The 17532-nt window shown below is 35.8% G+C and overlaps 1 protein-coding gene across 1 annotated transcript in view; it reads right to left on the minus strand.

Moving 5' to 3' along the window:
- The window catches only part of LARS1 (leucyl-tRNA synthetase 1), a 62743-nt gene that overhangs the window by 13604 nt on the left and 31607 nt on the right, over positions 1–17532 (minus strand). Inside the window, exons 17-27 of the mRNA XM_043984734.1 lie at positions 17377–17442; positions 17178–17260; positions 16656–16794; positions 15397–15609; positions 13390–13447; positions 11547–11610; positions 6010–6193; positions 5341–5431; positions 4260–4400; positions 3139–3279; positions 2868–2978 (exon numbers count right to left, since the gene is read on the minus strand). Coding sequence (XP_043840669.1) covers positions 2868–2978; positions 3139–3279; positions 4260–4400; positions 5341–5431; positions 6010–6193; positions 11547–11610; positions 13390–13447; positions 15397–15609; positions 16656–16794; positions 17178–17260; positions 17377–17442 — 1291 coding nt within the window. The remainder of the gene's footprint in view (positions 1–2867; positions 2979–3138; positions 3280–4259; positions 4401–5340; positions 5432–6009; positions 6194–11546; positions 11611–13389; positions 13448–15396; positions 15610–16655; positions 16795–17177; positions 17261–17376; positions 17443–17532) is intronic.

A 17532-nucleotide genomic window follows, 5' to 3' on the forward strand; every position in this document is an offset into this window, starting at 1 on the left:
TAATGTTAGCTACTGCTCTAGTTATTTTTGACTCCAAATTAAAAAGAACACTAAAAAAAAACCAATATATTTCTTCACTTGTTAATGTGTTTGACACTAAAATGCATTCTGGAGGGGGCGAAAAGAGGAGGGAGGGATCCTTTTCTTTTACTTGTCACCAAAAAAAGTGCCACAAGAACTTTGAAATGGTACCTTACAATATACCCAGTAAAGGTGACAAAAAAGGAAAATGACAAATACACTAAAGGGGCTACAAGAAAACACGTATACTAATGAACTTTTTTTTGGGGGGGGGGGCAGGGTGAGGCAATTGGGGTTAAGTGACTTGCCTAGGGTCACATAGCCAGTAAGTGTCAAGTGTCTGAGGCTGGATTTGAACTCAGGTCCTCCTGACTCCAGAGCCACTCTATCCACTGAGCCACCTAGCTACCCCCTACTAATGAACTTTTAAGACAGGACCTGCAAATAATTTATACATTTACAGCACTGTTTAAAAAAAAAAAACTTTGATAGACTTAAGAACTCTCATCAGCTAGGTGGCACAGTAGATAATGCACTAAGTTCAAATCTAGCCTCAAGATACTTAGTAGTATCTGACTGTTTGCCGCCTCAGGGAGGCAAGAGGGGAGGGAGGGAAAGAAGGATAACAAATGGAACCCGAAACTATAAATAAAAATGTTTATTATTAAAAAAAAAAAAGGACACTTACTAGCTGTGTGACCCTGGGCAAGTCACCTAACTTCCATAATGGGAATATCTACTTTCCAGAGTTGCTGGGAGGATCAAATGACATTTTTTTTTTTGCAGGGCATTGGGGGTTAAGTGACTTGCCCAGGGTCACACAGCCAGTACGTGTCAAGGTCTGAAGCCGGATTTGAACTCAGGTACTCCTGAATCCAAGGCTGGTGCTTTATCCACTGTGCCACCTATCTGCCCCACCAAATGACATATTTTTAAAGTGCTTAGCCCAGTACTTAGAACACAGTAAGTACTTAATAAAATGCTTGTCCTCTTTTCTCTCCCTCCCCACTTTGATCATCACAATTAACCACCCAAGTTTTCAGTGGCCTTATGAAAAAACACTCTACCAATCTGCCTGAAAGAAAATCTGAATTCAGAGTATAGAATGAGACATTTCTGGACATGGCCAATGAGAATTTGTTTTACTTGACTGCATATTTGTTACAAAGATTTTGGTTTTTTTCCGTTTCCAAGACAGAGCTGGGAAGGAGAAAAGGTGGATTTTTGTACATTTGAAAAATATTCCATTGAAAAAATATGCTCTAAAGAATAATGATTCGATAAAAAATTAGTTAACATGTAAACTGCTTTGTAAACCTCAAAGATAGAGATATACAGAGATATCTCCACTCCAGATGTTCATATAGACTATTTGTGCCCAACCTCTGGTAGAGCCTTCTGAGCTCATATTAGTCTAATCAGACATAGTCAGATGTACCTTGACTCCAACATAGTGATATCATTTTGGATCTTTGAGAACAAAGGATAACAATTAATCAACCAACAGATATTGATATATAGATAGATAGAGATGCTAGCTATCATTATTAAATAACTTTACCCTTATAGCAATCTAACTTTTCAAATTAAGTTCTTTATTAAAATCCAGATTTAGCTGACTACACCAAATGAAGGCCAACCATCAGACAATTTTATGTGTATATAGTTAAGAGAACTGCCCAATACACATTGGCATGGTACATAAACTCTGGAAGGCTAGATGGGGTATTCAGAATACATGCGACAGTATGTGCCACTTTTAGTGTCTTTTTTGTGGGTACTTAATGGGACAAATATGTTCCCACAGAGACACAGTCTTCTTTTTCTATCCTCAGAGTGGATTTAAGAGCCATAAATTTCAAAATCTGAGAACCTGAAAAGTACCTCCTATTCCTATTTAGAATACAAATGAAAATAAGGGTGGTTCTCCCCCAGGACAAACTTTATAGGGAGCACACCCCATGCCTGTTGTTTGCTTTTCAGCAACCTTGTCTGGCTCAGTTTAAACGTTTTTACCCTGAGGCTTTGCTAATTAAACCTAAAAATCTGTGAAAAGTATTGGAATGAAAATTCAATAAAGATTCAGAAAATACAAGCTGAGAATCCATCCTTCTTTGATCACCTAGGTCATATTTTGGCAAGCTCTCCACCTTCCCAGCACAGCACCTCCTTTTAAAGTGCACCTGGGTGTTTTTGTGTCTGCTACTGTTCCTATGAAAAAGACAAAAATATATTTCATACCACTTCCACAATATTTGCTTCCACATTTTGATGGGAGAAAAAAGTTGTAGGTGATTTTTTCCCTCAGGAAAATCAAGTACAGGCCTTATAAAGTATTAAGTTTCTTTTAAAATGTTAATGAAAAGTATTTGAAAGAGCTGTCACATTTAAAAGCTATTTACCTGACAGAACCAAACACATTTTACAGCCCTCCATTCCTGCAGGTAATTATGAAATTAAGCACTTCTTTTTAACATACCCAAGACCAGAAGTTATAATCCTTCAAGCATAATAAGGTTGTAAGACTGTATGAGCCTGCAATGTTCTAATCATAACAAAGAACCCAAAAGGAAAAGCTCATTATTTCTCTTTTTTCATAGTTTTAAATAAGAACTTATGGAGATTTTTTTTAAAGTCCCTTAATAACTATCCACTAAACTCTGCTGAATTCTGGTTTGAAAGCTTCTAAAGTCCTAAGTGTCAGAATCTTTTAAACTGGCATCAAATGGAGAGCTACCAAAATGAAGCCAAGCCCATTCTCCAAGAAGTGGATCAATGAGAGCAAAAAGTGATCACCAGGAGAATAAATGTGACAACAGAGAAATGAACACATCCCAAAACATCACCTCAAAGTGACGACGCAGAACTGACAGAGTGGTATGTTGCCAAGGAGGGTAATTCTTTGCCACATAAATGGTGCAATGAGAAGGCTTCTGTGGTGGCTGCTTGTCAACTTTCTATATATGGGCAAGAAAAGGGGAAACAGTCAATCATTTCTAGTTTAATAAAAATGAAACATCCCATCCCTTTCCCTTTTACAGTTAAGCTATGACATACGCAGCATACATTTTTTACAACAGAGCTTTCCCAATATTTTTTTCAAATTTATTACTTCACCTTTCCTTTGGCTGGCATCATATAGTTCTTAAGCCGCAGTCTCAGGTCATGAGCAACTTCCATAAGGTACTGTGAGGAACGTATCAAGACTTCATCCACAGGACCCGCCACTGGCCAGACAGCTTTCATGATTGAGTCAGGCTTTTATTTAAAGAAAGAAGGGTCAGTGAAATTAGCTAATACTTGTTAACCAGAATCTTCTATAGCTTCATAGCAAGATTATCATCAGGGATATGCCTTCAAATCTGATATTCATTCAAACCAACACATTTCTTTAGACCTTAATCTAAAACAACCTAAAACCAAGTTCTGAAGTAAGACTCTATGTTTCTAATTAACAGCCATTTTTTTAAAACTATATTAATGCCCACACACATATGCTCACTTTCAAAGAAAATTATATAATCTTAATTTGCCTACATTTAATAGCTATCATATAAATTATACAAGACATCATTTTATCATATTAATACACCTAATTCTTAATGTATGACTGCTGAGAGTACACAATAAGCAGCACATTTTGCACTGTCCATGTACTGAGAAATACATGAGAGTACCTAGTAGGATGGTAAAGGAACCATTAAACCAGTCAGTCATTTTATTTGAAACTCTAAGAAAAATAACTAGAATATGGCTTTATGAATACTAATATATACATCCATGTGTACTCTTATATATACCAGGAGTTTTTACAGAAAACAAGAAATTTGCACAGAAGTTTAATCCATACAAGGGGTTCATAACATCTAGACATATATCTTTACTTGTCAGGTAAACTAAACAGTTCTAAAAAAGTTAACTGCGTAAGTTTAGATTTTTACTAAATTCACAGTTGTATCAACATTAGAACATATTCTAATATGGTTAGAAATTAGGTGTTAAACAATATAAGGATGAGCATATAAACTTAAAATACATATGTCCTAAGTACATAAAGAAAGGCTGTAAGTCTAAACACTTAACAACATCCCAATTTATCAGAGGCTATTCTGCTGACTCTAACACTGATTTTGCAAAAACTGATTTTCTTATTGTTTTTAATATGATTTAGTGCTTAATGGGGACAAATCAAAACCTCCTAGTAGATCTTAAATGCATACTTTAAGTTATGAAAGTACCTTTCCCAGAAGTGTCCAGACATGTTCACATACATGTGGGCAGATTGGAGCCAAGAGGAGGGTCTGAACTTCAATAAACTGGAACACCAGGTCTCTGTGCATCCCTTCTATAGCTAATTCACGGTACTTATCTTTTGCTGCCTGAAAAAAAGGAAAATTTGCCATCCCAACTGTTAAACACCTCTAAAATAAAATAGTACTTCTTTAAATGAAGGCAAAAATAACATTTAATGTATGCAATTTTAAAACATTAACAGACCTCCCATGTGGGATTATTAAATGGGCTTTTCTCATTTTTAAGCCCTATAACTAAATGTATATGAATCTATGTAAAAGGCATATGTCTGTTTTACATTATAATGACTCTGAAGGAAAAGAATAAGGTGTAAGATGCCTAATTGTTAAGGCATAAAAAAGAAAATGGTACGATTTTAACCATATATTAGGTGCCACTGCTAAATGGTACATGGGAAAGATAAAAAATATCACAGACCAAGATAAAAAGCAATAAATATGATCTATTATTATGCTCAGCACTTGACCCATTTAATCACATGTCGAAAAGGCAAGTCATTTAAATAAAGACCAAAGTGATTTGTTATGAAGCAGCATTTTAAATGAAGATCCATTTGGTTCCCAGGCACCACTCTCTGACATGGTGAGATACTGACACCTCTTGGTAAACTTTGGAAAATGCTCAGTTTCAAAATTAGCATTGATGACATAAAAAACCTGGGAAACTATCTTAATTTTTCCTTACTTGGAAAAATTTTCAAAGAAAGCCTATCTGGTTTTCAGCTTTATTCCATTTTTTTAATGTTCTCTGCCTAATTTCATCATTGCAGAAATATCATAAAGGTCAATTATTTAAAAATCATACACATTTAGGATTTGCTAGAGAACTACCTCTGATTTGCCAAATGAGTAACATGGGGGGAAATATATTTATATTTATATATGTGTACACACACACACCTACATATATAAAAAGAGATGCATAAGAAATAATAATCTAAGTCTATATAATAGAGCTACCAAATGATACAGCCACAGATTTTTCTATAGCAATACTCATATCTACCTGAAATTCAAAAAATCCCGTTTTCAAAGCTTCCTTAAATAGCATCTTCTCATAATTTTGCTCTGTTTTCACAATTCCAGCATTCATTTCACTATTAAACATTAAATACAAAATGTGATTAAAGGGCATAAATTAATTATGAAGAACTATTATATTTTCTAATAAACAGCAATATTAAAATACAAACATTACTAATTGTTTAAAAATAATAATACCAGGGCAGCTAGGTGGCGCAGTGGATAAAGCACTGGCCCTGGATTCAGGAGTACCTGAGTTCAAATCTGGCCTCAGACACTTGACGCTAGCTGTGTGACCATGGGCAAGTCACTTAACCCCCAGTGACCCAAAAAACAAAAACGAAACAACAACAACAAAAATAAATAATAACACCTCCTTTATATTCATTAAAATCCACTGCTGTAAAGTCTCCTGGCAACCTAGCCATCTTTTAAATTTGTCAGTTTGCCTAATACTACTTATGCCTCCCATTCCTTGAGGATAATAAATATTGGGTTTTTTCCCCATTTATTTTTACCTTAATTCCTGTTGTCTTTTCTGCAATATTATCTCCCCTATCTTCCTATGTTTTAGAGCAAAATTAAATGTAAATAAGCTTAAAAACACATGAGAACTAAGCAAAGTACAAAGTGTTTTGGTTCCATATGTTACCTGGCAAAGACTCGATCATTAAAAGTGCTAGCAGGACCACTTCTTAGGCTGTCCCAATTGGCAACCATTTCCTTCACCCACTCCACCCAGGTATAAAGGCGGAGAATACCCGCATCTGCCATAGCTTCCACAAAATTGGCATCTTCAACAGTGTCACCAGCATCAGCCAGAGTCAGGCGCATTCCTGAAAAAAAAATTGACCAACTATCCAGTGAACATTTCTTGAACACCTGCCCTAGCTTAAGGATAAAGTTTGCGTTAAAACTGAATTAAAGGGGGGGGCGGCTAGGTGGCACAGTGGATAAAGCACCGGCCCCGGATTCAGGAGTACCTGAGTTCAAATCCAGCCTCAGATACTTGACACTTACTAGCTATGTGACCCTGGGCAAGTCACTTAACCCCCATTGCCCTGCAAAAAAAAAAAAAATTGAATTAAAGGGTATATATACTTTGTCAGGTTGAGGTTGGAGTAAAGATAGGAATGATAACTGTCTCTATTTGAGTATATAAAAATAAAAATCTTTTGCATAACAAAAGGTTAAAAAAAGATGAGAAAAAAATCTTTGCTATCAACATTTCTTCTAAGTCTGATATTCAAGAGCTACAAAAGTTGACATAAATTTATAAGAGTAATCTCTTATGCAAGAGGAAACTCTTAAGTGGTCAAAAGAAATGAAAAGATATATTTTGAAATTAAAAATACGAATAACTTTAATAATTAGAAAAAATAAAACACTGAGACACTAGTACATATTGTCAATTATAGTAAAAACAATAAAATCCAGTTCTGATGAGAATGTAAGGGAAAAGGTACACTATTGAAAATGCTGGGGGGGGCAGGTAGGTGGCACAGTAGATAAAGCACCAGCCCTGGACTCAGGAGGACCCGAGTTCAAATCTGGCCTCAGATACTTGACACTTACTAGCTGTGTGACCCTGGGCAAGTCACTTAACCCCCACTGCCCCACAAAAAAAAAGAAAATGCTGGAGAAGCTGTGAATTAGTATACTCTTTCTGAAAAACAACATTCTATAATCAGATAAAACTGTTCATACTCTTTGACTTATGTATAGGACTACATATAAAGACTGTTATTTAGCTGTGTGGCCCTGGGCAAGTCACTTAACCCTCATTGCCCTGCCTCCCCCCCAAAAAAACTCCAAGAAATTGGGAAAAAGCACCCTTGTATCAAATAAGTATTAAGTGAAATGAATTTACACAATTACCATGTGTAAAGTCTTTTATTTAAAAAAATAACCCTATTTCTTTTTTTCTTTTTTTTAGTGAGGCAATTGGGGTTAAGTGACTTGCCCAGGGTCACACAGTTAGTAAGTATTAAGTGTCTGAGGCCGGATTTGAACTTAGGTACTCCTGACTCCAGGGCCAGTGCTCTATCCACTGTGCCACCTAGCTGACCCCCTATTTCTTTTAAAAAATTTTTTAATCATAAAAGTATTTTATTATTTTCTAGTTACATCTAGAGATAGTTTTCAACATTTGTTTTTGTTTGGTTTTTTTGTTTGTTTGTTTGGTTGGTTGGTTGGTTTTTTTGCAGGGCAATGAGGATTAAGTGACTTGCCCAGGGTCACACAGCTAATAAGTGTCAAGTGTCTGAGGCTGGATTTGAACTCAGGTACTCCTGAATCCAGGACCAGCACTTTATCCACTGCGCCACCTAGCTGCCCCCTCAACATTTGTTTTTATAAGATTTCTAGTTTCAAATTTTTCTCTCTCCCTCCCCAAGACAGCAAGCAATCTGATATAGGTTATATGTGTACAATCACATTAAACAGATTTCTGCATCAGTCATGCTGTGAAAGAAGAATTAGAGCAAAAGGGAAAAACCTCAAAAAACAAAAGAAAATAGAAATAGCATGCTTCAATCTGCATCTAGATACCACGGTTCTTTTTTTCTGGATTTGGAGAGCATTTTCCATCATGAGTCCTTTGGAACTATCCTGAACCACTGTATTGCTGAGAAGAGTCAAGTCTATCACAGCTGATCAACACACAATGAAAATAACCTTATTTCTATAAAAATATTCCTAGCATAAGACAGAATGGGACTGGTCCTGTGATTTCACTTCTGTAGAGAAGGAATTTCCAGTGAAGAAATTCCTCTCCTAAAGAAGACTGGCATCTTCTCTGCAGCTCAGATAGTTACCTAGAACACTGAGAGGTTAAATGACAAATGACTTGTGCCTTGCTGGGGAACTATAGCCTTTGAGAGTCAGAGATGGAACTTAAACCCACCCCAGCCTTCCTGATTCCAAGACTAGTTCTACATATATCATACCACACTGCTTCTTTATTTTATTACAAATTATAAAAAAGAAATGATAATTGATGCTGGAGCCCCAATTAACTTGATAAATTATTGGTGTCCTCTACAAAAATTTGTACAAACAAAAGCAAGTACTTTTCTCAAGGACTGTGACAATGCACCAAAATTTCTTTAATGAAGCAAAGGAAAATGATAACTGAAAGGAGACACATTCTCCTCAGCCTTACCTTGTTTCCTTTCCTTCATAAGACAGAAAAATTCTATCATGGCATTTCAATTCAATACACATTTAATGAGTGCCATATTGTACAAAGCACTAAAGTAAAAAAAACCTGGATGTTAAATTAACATGAATGAATGAATGCTGACAGAAATCATCCATACTTCATACCATCTTAAGGAATGATCTTAAGGAATCAATTTTTAGCTAAAATTGCCATCAATAAAATCTTGATTTCCAAGAAAGAATAAACAGAATCATCCTGGAAATTGGTGATGTGAAAAGGGGCAAAGGATAAATGATGCAATGAGTGAGTGGGTTACCTAAGCAGGAAAAGTGTCTTTAGGCTAATACACACACACACACACACACACACACACACACACACACACACACAAGAACCCTCACCTAACCAAGGGAAACAATACTAAAAAGTAAGTGAGGTGTAGTTGGTTCTTCTAAAGAATAAATGCCTTTTACTATGCCTCAAGAGTCACTAAGCTTTACATACCCTTTGATAGAGCAACATAGTACTTAGACTTATACTCCAAAGAAATCAATGAATGAGAAAAAGGATCCATATACACAAAAATAATTATAGCAACTCTTTTTGTAGTGACAAAAAAAAAGAAACTAAGAAAGTGCCCATCAATTAGGAAATGGCTGAACAAATGATGGTATATTCATTTAATGGAATATTATTGTATTATGAGAAATGATGAATGGGATGGTTTCAGAGAAACCTGTGAAGACTTGTATAAACTAATGCACAGTGAAGTGAAAATAATTTATGCAATAACAATAACATTAAAGACAAAACTTGAAAAGACTTAAAAACTGATCAATGAAAAAAACAACCACCATTCTCACCCCCTAACACAGAAATCATGAACTCAAAATGCAAAACGAGACACTTCTGAACATGGCTGATGTGTGAATTTGATTTCCTTGATTATGCATATTTGTTAAGAAGGGGAGAGATGGGAGGAAAAGGTAAACTAGAAATAGGACATTAAGGAGAGTCAGAAAGAATCAAAGAATATCATTTCAGCTTGAACATTACATGTTGTATTTATTATATACTTAAAAAGAAAAGTAAGTTCTACATAACAGAGTTTTATCTATAATCCTCTCCTTCATTTTTTTTTTTTTTTTGCTGGGCAATGGGGGTTAAGCAACTTGCCCAGGGTCACACAGCTAGTAAGTGTTAAGTGTCTGAGGCCGGATTTGAACTCAGGTACTCCTGAATCCAGGGCCAACGTTTTAACCACTGCGCCACCTAGCTGCCCCCCTCTCCTTCATTTTTACAATGTTTATAGAAATGTTCATTTCCTTTGATGTTTAAGTTCAGGATTTTAAAAAAAGAAAAGTTTAAAAAGGAATACATGTCTTTTGAGACCCTTAACGTCAAACCACTCAAAGGGATCTGTGGAATTACTGTTGTGGGTATTCACTCTAAAAGATACAGATTGCAGATAACCCATGCCCTCTCACCCTTTTACAACTCTCATTCACGTCTTCCTAACCACCACCAGTAGTACACTCAGTATGCTGGGGCTTTCCTTTCCAGGATATCAGCAGAGCACCTAGGGTATCCATTAAATGCCCCATTTTTGATACACGACCAGTCTATTTTCTTTTTTCCTCATACATTTCTTTGACAGTATCCTTTGCAAAATTTCTCTTTTAGAAGTCCTAGTTTGTAATGAGTTGCAACCTGCACACCCCTATCATATGCTTCTCTGTTGATCTTGAAGAGATTTTCAATTTTAAATATTTGGAGATTTTAGTCATGACTTGAAGCCATACAAAAACCCCCAAAGAATACAAGTATTAAAAAGATAGGCCTTTGTTTCAAAAAAAGCTTGAGGTCATTTAAAGAACCTTGAAAATGCCCCAAAGTAATAATAGTTCTTCTTCCTTTTCTTATTTAATTCTGGGCACAACTCATTATCTATCTGCAGTGTCCATCTAAGAGATTATAAATAAATAGATATGTGTATATGTATACACATACATGCAGATGCACATATGTGTGTTTGTGTATATGTGTGTGTGTATATATATATATATATATATATATATATATATATATATACACACATACACACACATATATATAAAATATGATGGATGGATGGACGGATGGGGAGAGGGGGAGGGAGGGAGAGAGACAAAGAGAAAGACACAAAGACTCTGATAGTACTTTCAACTGCAATTCAAACTTTAATCTGGACAATAGGCATTCCATATCCACTCATTTTTTTCTTTGTAAATAGGTAAATCACACTTTTTTGTCATTCATGGGCTTGATGCAATCACAAAAGTTCATTCACTAACAGGAACATCTGGAGTACCTCACTGTCTACAAGGAACCCTTCTCCACCCTCCTTCCAAATGGACTCTACATTATATCTCCTCCTTAAGTGGAGCAGAAATCAATTTTGTTGAGCAAACATTTCCCTGTTTTTATGTCCCTCTTGATAATAATATTCCAGGAATCATTAAACAAGTTATTATTTGTGTCAAAGAAGTTTGTATAATTTTGACATATGTATGGCGGACATCTTGTAGGAGGGGTCTTTAAGGTTTTGATATGTTCTGTTGAATCAAATGATTTTAGCAGAAAAGAAAAAAACAGAAGGGAGAAAAAACTAATTTAAATAAAATTTGGTAAGGAACCCCAGTAAGCAATGTCATCCCAAGGGCAGTTAGGGAGGAAACAATAAAACGGTGTAAAATGAAAAAGATTTGCATCTTTTTTAAACATCTAGAGAAGTCAACAAAAGGAAGGGCAGAGAAAAGCAGACAAGTAGGCGAGCTTTGAAAGCTATAGGCTGAACTTATTAAAGACTTAAAAAGAAAAGCAAGGTGTACATTCATTCACTAACTCTCACTAAGAGATCTTTAGTTTAATGTACAATCCTCTATTGTATATATGGCAATGCTCATTTTATTTGGAGTTTGTTAAGTTTGGAATAAAAATAATTAAATAACAATAATAATAATAATAGTAATAATTATAACTCTTACCATCAGCTGAAAACTTGTCAATAGCTTGGGTCAGGGTAAGAAAGTTCCCTGTAGATTTAGACATCTGAAATGGAAAATAAAATAGACAAGCACTGGTTAGTGAGATACTCAAATACTAGACAGTCCTAAAATCGGTCCCAAGATAGTTCTGGCTTCAAATCCCAGCACTAGCAGGTCACAAAGATCATAAATGGCATGACCAGCATTTGAAACCAGGTCCACTATCCTTTTTAAAGTTGAGGTTTGGGGCAGCTAGGTGGCTCAATAGGTAAAGCACTGGCCCTAGATTCAGGAGGACCTGAGTTCAATCCAGCCTCAGACACTTGACACTTGGAGCTGTGTGACCCTGGGCAAGTCACATTACCCTCATCGCCCCTCAAAAAAAAAAAAAAAAGAATAAAGTTGAGGTTTGCAATTTCATTGAAGTTGTTGAGTCATTTTAGTCATGTCTGACTCCTTGTGACCCCATTTCAGGGGTTTTCTTGGCAAAGATACTGGAGTAGTTTGCCATTTCTTTCTCCAGTTCATTTTACAGATGAGGAACTGAGGCAAACAGGGTTTAAAAAAAAATTACTTCCCCAGGGTCACACTGCTACTAAGTATCTGAAGCCATATTTGAACTCATGAAAATGACTCTTCCTGATTCCAAGCCCAGTACTATATCCACTGTACCACCTAGCTGCTCTATATTGAGGTAGGGCACTCCTATTGAAGAAACCACCTCTACCAAAGCAGACCAGCAACTACTGTGCAACTTATAATCATAGCAAGTTATCCGAGACACTAAGAGGTCAAGAGACTTGCCATGTATCATTTAGCCAGTAGGTGTCAGAAATGAAACTTATACTAAAGTTTTAATGACTGCCTATCAATTACTAGAAATGGAAAATAGTATTTTTTCATATATAAAATTTTATCTTTAAATAGTTCAGATTTGTGTGTAAAATACCCTTAAGTTAATTTATTGGTTAGTCTGTCCTAACACAAAAATAAGGCCAGTATATTTCTTTCTGAATTTAAAAAGGTTTTTTTTGACATATAAAAGCCAAGATCTTTAGGCTATGTATGACTCTACTAAGCATAATTTGGATCATCCTTTTCTTTTGTGGTAAAAAATATGAAAGTTTTTTAACAGTCAGGATAACTGAAAGACGCCAGTTTTTTTTAAGGACCATGAAGTCGCGTGCGTAGAAGGCAGTCTGACGTGCGCAGCAGGCGGACTGTTGGTCTCCTCCCCAAAAGGGTGGTCCTTAAAAAAAACTGGCGTCTTTCAGTTATCCTGATTGTTAAAAAACTTTCATATTTTTTACCACACTTTGTTGTCCTAATAATAATAATAACTATGTGAATAATATTCCCCATACTTCTCCTCAAACACCTACTCTCTACTCAACTAATTCATTTTGGGGGGGGGGGTGGAGCAATGGAGGTTAAGTGACTTGCCCAGGGTCACACAGCTAGTAAGTGTTAAGTATCTGAAGCTGGATTTGAACTCAGGTACTCCTGAATCCAGGGCCAGTGCTTTATCTACTGCACCACCTAGCTGCCCCCTCAACTAATTCATTTTTTAAAGTTATTTTAATCTGTTGCAATTTTGCCTTAAATATTTTAATGAAAATATTTTAAATATTTGATATTTCAGGCTACTTGCCCTTAAAAGACATAATTTTGTAAAGCATAAACCATATATATATGTGTGTGTGTGTATATATATATATAGATATATGTATATTGTACATGTATGTATATACATGTATATATCTGTTTTATGTTTTTTAATATATGTAAAATAGAAAGTATATTGGCCCCACAATCTTAAATCTGGAGTTCCACAGACTGTTACCTTCTCAGAGTTCAGGAGGAGGTGTCCATTTGCTCTCACAGCTCCCGGCCATTTATCACTGCATTTAAGGAACATTGTTACCTTCTGGTTATTTTTTTTTAAAAGAAGATAATACTTTTGATTTGAAATCTTGGGAAAATTCAGGCCTCAAACACTTAAGTGAAAAGTAGCTATCAGTTATCCAATTCCTTTAAAATAATTTTAACACAATTCAGAAAATGAAACTAGTGAAACAGACCCAGAATATTACATTCATTTAAATCCTACACAATTTCCCCTATTTATCTCCAAAATCTACATTATTGGCCATTTATCCTTGAACAAAGAAAACTACTTTTGCTCAAAAGACATGAAATCACAAGGAAACTTTTTATTTTGATTAGCCGAGAACAGCAGCAAGGGGCATTCCCTTTCCTCACGAATGCAGAATCATTAAGAGTAGGGTCGGCAAAGAATAGATTTCTTTTCTTAGGCCTAACATTTACTAATTATATCTCTATGATTGGAGTTCTAGTTCTAGTTGTTGTATGACTTTAGGTCAAGTCACTTCTCTATACCTCAGTTTCTTCAACTGTAAAACAAAAGGTTGGATCAAATGACCTCTAAAGTCCCTTCTAGTGCTAATGATCACAATTCTAAGATTCCTTCTAATAATGTCTAATCAATAATATCTTTTGGTTCTATAGTTATCCAAGTCAAACAAGTAACCTAAAAGGTCAAGTCAATCACTGCTATAATAGTGACCTACCCTAAAAATGACATTCACTGTGGATTTAGGTAGATGTACAGTTTGATGCAAGATATGAAAACAGGTTTCTTAAATTTGTATTTTTAAGATAAAAAAATCATTTAGGAGGCAAACATAACTATATTATGGTTCACTGTTAAAACTTTAAAGTGTGTTCTCAGATGTTTAAGGCAAAAAACATGGAAACACTTTTCTATGCTAGCATGAAGTTTCATATATAATGTACAGTGATGAATAGGGTCTCAGAGAGGTACCTGAGTAACAATCCCACCTGCAACACTCACTAGCACTAGAACCATGGACAAGTCACTTTCCTCATCAGTTAAAAAGGGGATAATACTTGTAGTACCTACTTCACAGGGTTATAGTGAAGATCAAATGAAATAATGTAACATAAAATATGTTACAAAAGTATTATCTAAATGTTAGCTATCATCATTACTAATGAAAGTAATAGTAAGGCCATTTTTCTATAATTTTCTGTATTTAAAATATTTGCAAAATATTACAAAAATAGAATTATCTAAAAATCATCCCAAGAATTTTTTATGCAAGGGAAAATGCATCAGTGGTCAGGGATTCATGCCATAATACAAGTGACTTTTTACCTTAGGAGATCACTAGCTAACCCTCAATGTTTCCCTCTAAATCACCTTTGCTAAAGGAGATTCAATCTTCAGAAAGAAATGTGAAACAGAGATCCTTACTATTTATGGTCATATAAGATCTCAGAGCATCTTCATTAGTTGAAGTGTGAACTCTATTTTCTGACCAAACACAACTAAATTTCCATCAAAGTTTCAAGTAAACCTACTGTTCCTCAATGTGTATCCTCAACCATCATGTAGCGCTATTAAGAAACTGAAATCTTGTACCAACAAGAAAGTTACAGCCTTTCAATGGGTAGTACTCGTTATTATTAAACACACCACTTGAGAACATATTTCTCCATCTTAGAGAGTATAATCCTTCCATGTTCCAAAGAACTTTAAAGGGTAGTATGGTGTCAAATGTAGATATTGCAAACAAAAATATGGAGGTAAATCTTTGCCCTAGACAGTCCACAGATTTCAACTTTCAAACAGAACTTTTAAAATATGGAAGAATCAAAGTTTTTATTGACATGAGGACAAGTTCTAAAAATAACCTAAATGCAAAGGTAAGTCACCAACAAAACAACTAGATTTCAAATCATTGGAATTGACTAACTTTATGGAATTTCCCTTGCTACCAAACACCAAAGCCTTTAAAGTACTCACCTTTGTCCTGGCCACATGGCCACATGATTATAGAGATAATATGAAAGATGATTTGGAACAAGATCCTTGCCAGACACTCGAAGATCCACTGGATACCAGAACTCAAATTCTTCCTTCAACTTATCTAATTTTTCCTTTGGGATCTGGGTTTTAGGGAATGGAACCTCCTTGAAGAAAATATAATCCCAAACTTCCTTGGTCATTTCTTGTGCTCTATAAATAACAAAAATTGTATCTTGGTAAGGGGCATCCTGGAACTTCTCAGGCAACTAAGGGAGTGAAGAATTCTTATGCAGAAAATTATGAAACAAAAACATTGCAGAAGTATATAGAGTACATTTTCAGGGAAATTATTCAACTGAAGCATGAAATAGGAGTCTCTGTTTTGGTGTAGATGAAACAAATGTGGGAAATTACCCCCCTAATAGCGCTTAAGGACAGAACAAAGTAAATAAAAGTCTATTTTTTTTCTTTTTCCTCATTCTGATAATGAAAAAACAAAAACACCATTTCAAAAACATTAAATGAACCTTGTGCCCAGATATATATATACATTTTTTTGCAGGGACTAGGGAGGAAATCAGACGTACGACTTCATTGGTATAGGGAACTCCCTCCAAAAATGCAGGCTGGTATCTTCTCTACAATTTATAATCTAGAAAGCTGACTGGGAATTCAGAGGTTAAAATGACTTGCCAGGGTCACAGAATTAGCACATGAAAATTAGTACCTGAACCCAGCTCTTCCTGACTCCAAGACAAGCTCTCAAGTTACTATACAAAGCTGACTCTCTGGCCAGACATAGGTGGTTTTGTTAAGCAACTGCTTTTATATATAGCAATCATATTTTGATATCAATTCAATAAAAAACTTTGCCAGGTATGGTGGCACATGCTCATAATCCCTAATAGTGAGATAGGCTGAGGCTAGTGGATCAGCTGATCTCAAGAATTCTGAGCTGACAAAGGGCTAACATTATCCTTGATAAGTCCAGCATTAATATTCTGAGCCCCCCAAAGAAGGGAGTCACCATGCTGCCTAAGGAGGGGCAAACCAGGTCAGGGTAAAAACAAAGCAAGTCAAAGCTTCCATGCCTAACAGTGGTAGCACCAGGCCCATGCATAGCCTCACTTAAGTAAGAGAGTGAAATCCAAACTCAAAACAAAACTACACTTCACAGCTTTGACTATGAAAAATATTATATTTACACATACATACAAATGATGTTCCCCAAACCCAGCTGAGACCAGATAACAAACCTGATGCCTGATGGAGATTCTGCCTGCCCACGCAAGTTCCCCCCTTGCAGCAAGTGTGCAACTGTGTAAAATGCCATATAAATTGTAGAATCAGAGAGCGATTCAATCAGCCACTGTTCATCCCAAGGCAATCGAGTACCTACAAGAGGAACAAAGAAAAAATAATGATCCAAGAATAAGTAACCAAGAAATCTAGGAAATATATTGCCTAAGGAAGTACACAAGCTGAATATTCTGAATCTGCTTTTAAATAGGGAATTTCCAAGTGAGAAGAACAAGTTGGAAAAGTGTTCTGGAGTCTTTCTATACAAAGGTCAGCTCATGGAACCTAAATTACAATCCAGGAGGCCCGACTGCTGGAACTAAATACTGTCAGTATAATAATACCACAGTTTCCTCTTATCCTCAACTTCTGGTTTAGGAAGGCATATTATTAGGTGGCAGAACAAGTAAGTGATTTCCAACCATTTGGACTCTTGTCAAAATCAGAGGTCAAAAAGGGGAGTTGTGTAAGACACCTACCTAAACCATATGTTCTTGAGCAAGCATGTTCCTGTAGCCAACTTAAGGAAGCTTCGAAATTCCTCCTGGTCTCATCACAGAAGCTAAGTAAAGTAAATCAGGAGACTGTATCTCTTCACCTTTGAATGAACCCTTCCTCCCTCCATCCCTCCTCTCTCCTCCTTTTTTCCATCTTCATCTATTTTCTTTCAGGACTTACGTCTCTAAATCTCGCAAGCAATGAGAGGTCTGCTTTTTCCAGCTTTCCTCACCATAATCCAAGTACCTGCAAGTGGGTAAATCCATTTCAAGAAAAAATGTCAAAGGGGTTATCCCAGTGACTGAAAGGATGTTTCTTCATCCTTAGAAAGTGAAC

Source organism: Dromiciops gliroides, chromosome 2 (genome assembly GCF_019393635.1).
Source record: "Dromiciops gliroides isolate mDroGli1 chromosome 2, mDroGli1.pri, whole genome shotgun sequence".
In the NCBI taxonomy this organism is placed as follows: domain Eukaryota; kingdom Metazoa; phylum Chordata; class Mammalia; order Microbiotheria; family Microbiotheriidae; genus Dromiciops; species Dromiciops gliroides.